The sequence below is a fragment of the Lepisosteus platostomus genome, chromosome 20, assembly GCF_059453375.1.
Source record: "Lepisosteus platostomus isolate fLepPlt1 chromosome 20, fLepPlt1.hap1, whole genome shotgun sequence".
Lineage (NCBI taxonomy): Eukaryota > Metazoa > Chordata > Actinopteri > Semionotiformes > Lepisosteidae > Lepisosteus > Lepisosteus platostomus.
Genome location: NC_142630.1, coordinates 4,941,154 through 4,942,500, shown reverse-complemented (window position 1 = coordinate 4,942,500; position 1,347 = coordinate 4,941,154). Strand labels below are relative to the sequence as shown.

The following is a 1,347-nucleotide window of genomic DNA, read 5'->3' as shown; positions in this document are numbered from 1 at the left end:
AGACAACAGAGGTGGGGCGTTTGACCGCTACTCTAGTTTTAATGCTTCGTTGATGCTCAGTGCGCACCAAGTGCCTGGGAAATTGTATCAAATTGGATTTCCCTTCTGCCCTTACCTGCCTCTAAGTTGCTCAGAGAAGGTATTTAACCTGCATTGAAACAGTAATGGGTTCCAAGGAGCAGCCTATAGTATGTCCTTTTACTCTGTTAACTCTGTAACTACTATTTTACGCGCTAAGATTTATTTAGCTCGAATTAAACGTATGGATTTATTTTTAGAGGAACACACAGTTTAAAGAAAGCGAGTTACTGTACAGTATGTATCTTTAGTCTCTATTGAAATAGAGTTAGATTAATTTCCATTACATTAATCTCAAGGGAATGTATTCTGAGACAAATAAATCATTTCGTATTTCTGAATTTTACCGTGAACTCTATTTTCAGCGAAATGTTATTCGCAGTTATTTATCTACTGTTGCCTTAGGGTTGTAATGTATTTGTCGAAGTACTGGACACACAGACGTAAACCTGTCTTTAAATAACACGTTTAAAACGAATCCGAGCACATGTGTACAGTGTATCCTTCTGAGAAATATTTTAGCTGCCTCATACACGATCTCACGCGAAATCCCTTCTGTTCTGTTTACTGCTTATGTAGAAAGTGCGTTATCTATGTGTCTGAACACAACTCGGTTAGAGTTCCAGACCTTTTTCATTTACACGTTGGAAGCATAAGTACTTTTCCTATTGTTATGTCCTGCGCCATTTAGGAATTCTTACTTATTGAAATATTATGATGTACGTCGACGCTGATGCTGAGTTTTAAAGTACAACAGAATTCTAGTTAATCAAAGTGTATGTTGTTTAAAAAGATAATGCTTTATGTTAACATACCAATTGTTCTTGATTCATATCACTAATAAAATATTTTGATTAAAACAAATCGTTTTACGTAGCTGAATTATTCTATTTATATGATCATCATAATTACCCAGTGCACTCACTCATGTGAGTAAAAACGCACCACTTGTCTAAAATAAATGAATCCTGCAATCTTTATCTTCCTGAAAGAAATTACGTCCGGCACGAAATGATTTGGGGGAGGGGCTAAAAATGAAAAATACTGTACACATTACTTTTCCAAACACCTTTAGCATTCACCTACACACCTCAGCCGTGCTATTTCAAAAATTATTATAACAACTCAAAAGAAGTTACTTTTGAAAGAAAATCCTTGTGAGGCTTTATGAATCCACCTAATTTGTAATTAGCAAGCCTATTCTGCATAGGTGCCCATGTACTGTATATACTACACAATTCAGTACTGCTTTCCCGCAAAGAACAGTAG

General features: G+C 35.7%; 1 protein-coding gene across 1 annotated transcript in view; it reads left to right on the top strand.

Annotated features, from left to right (window-relative positions):
* foxl1 (forkhead box L1) overlaps nt 1–942 on the top strand; it is a 6,963-nt gene extending 6,021 nt beyond the window's left edge. The window contains exon 1 of the mRNA XM_088613741.1: nt 1–942. This exon is cut by the window's left edge and continues 6,021 nt beyond it. Within this exon, the coding sequence (XP_088469867.1) occupies nt 1–157 (157 nt within the window). The 3' untranslated portion in view covers nt 158–942.
* The last annotated feature ends 405 nt before the right edge of the window (nt 943–1,347 follow it).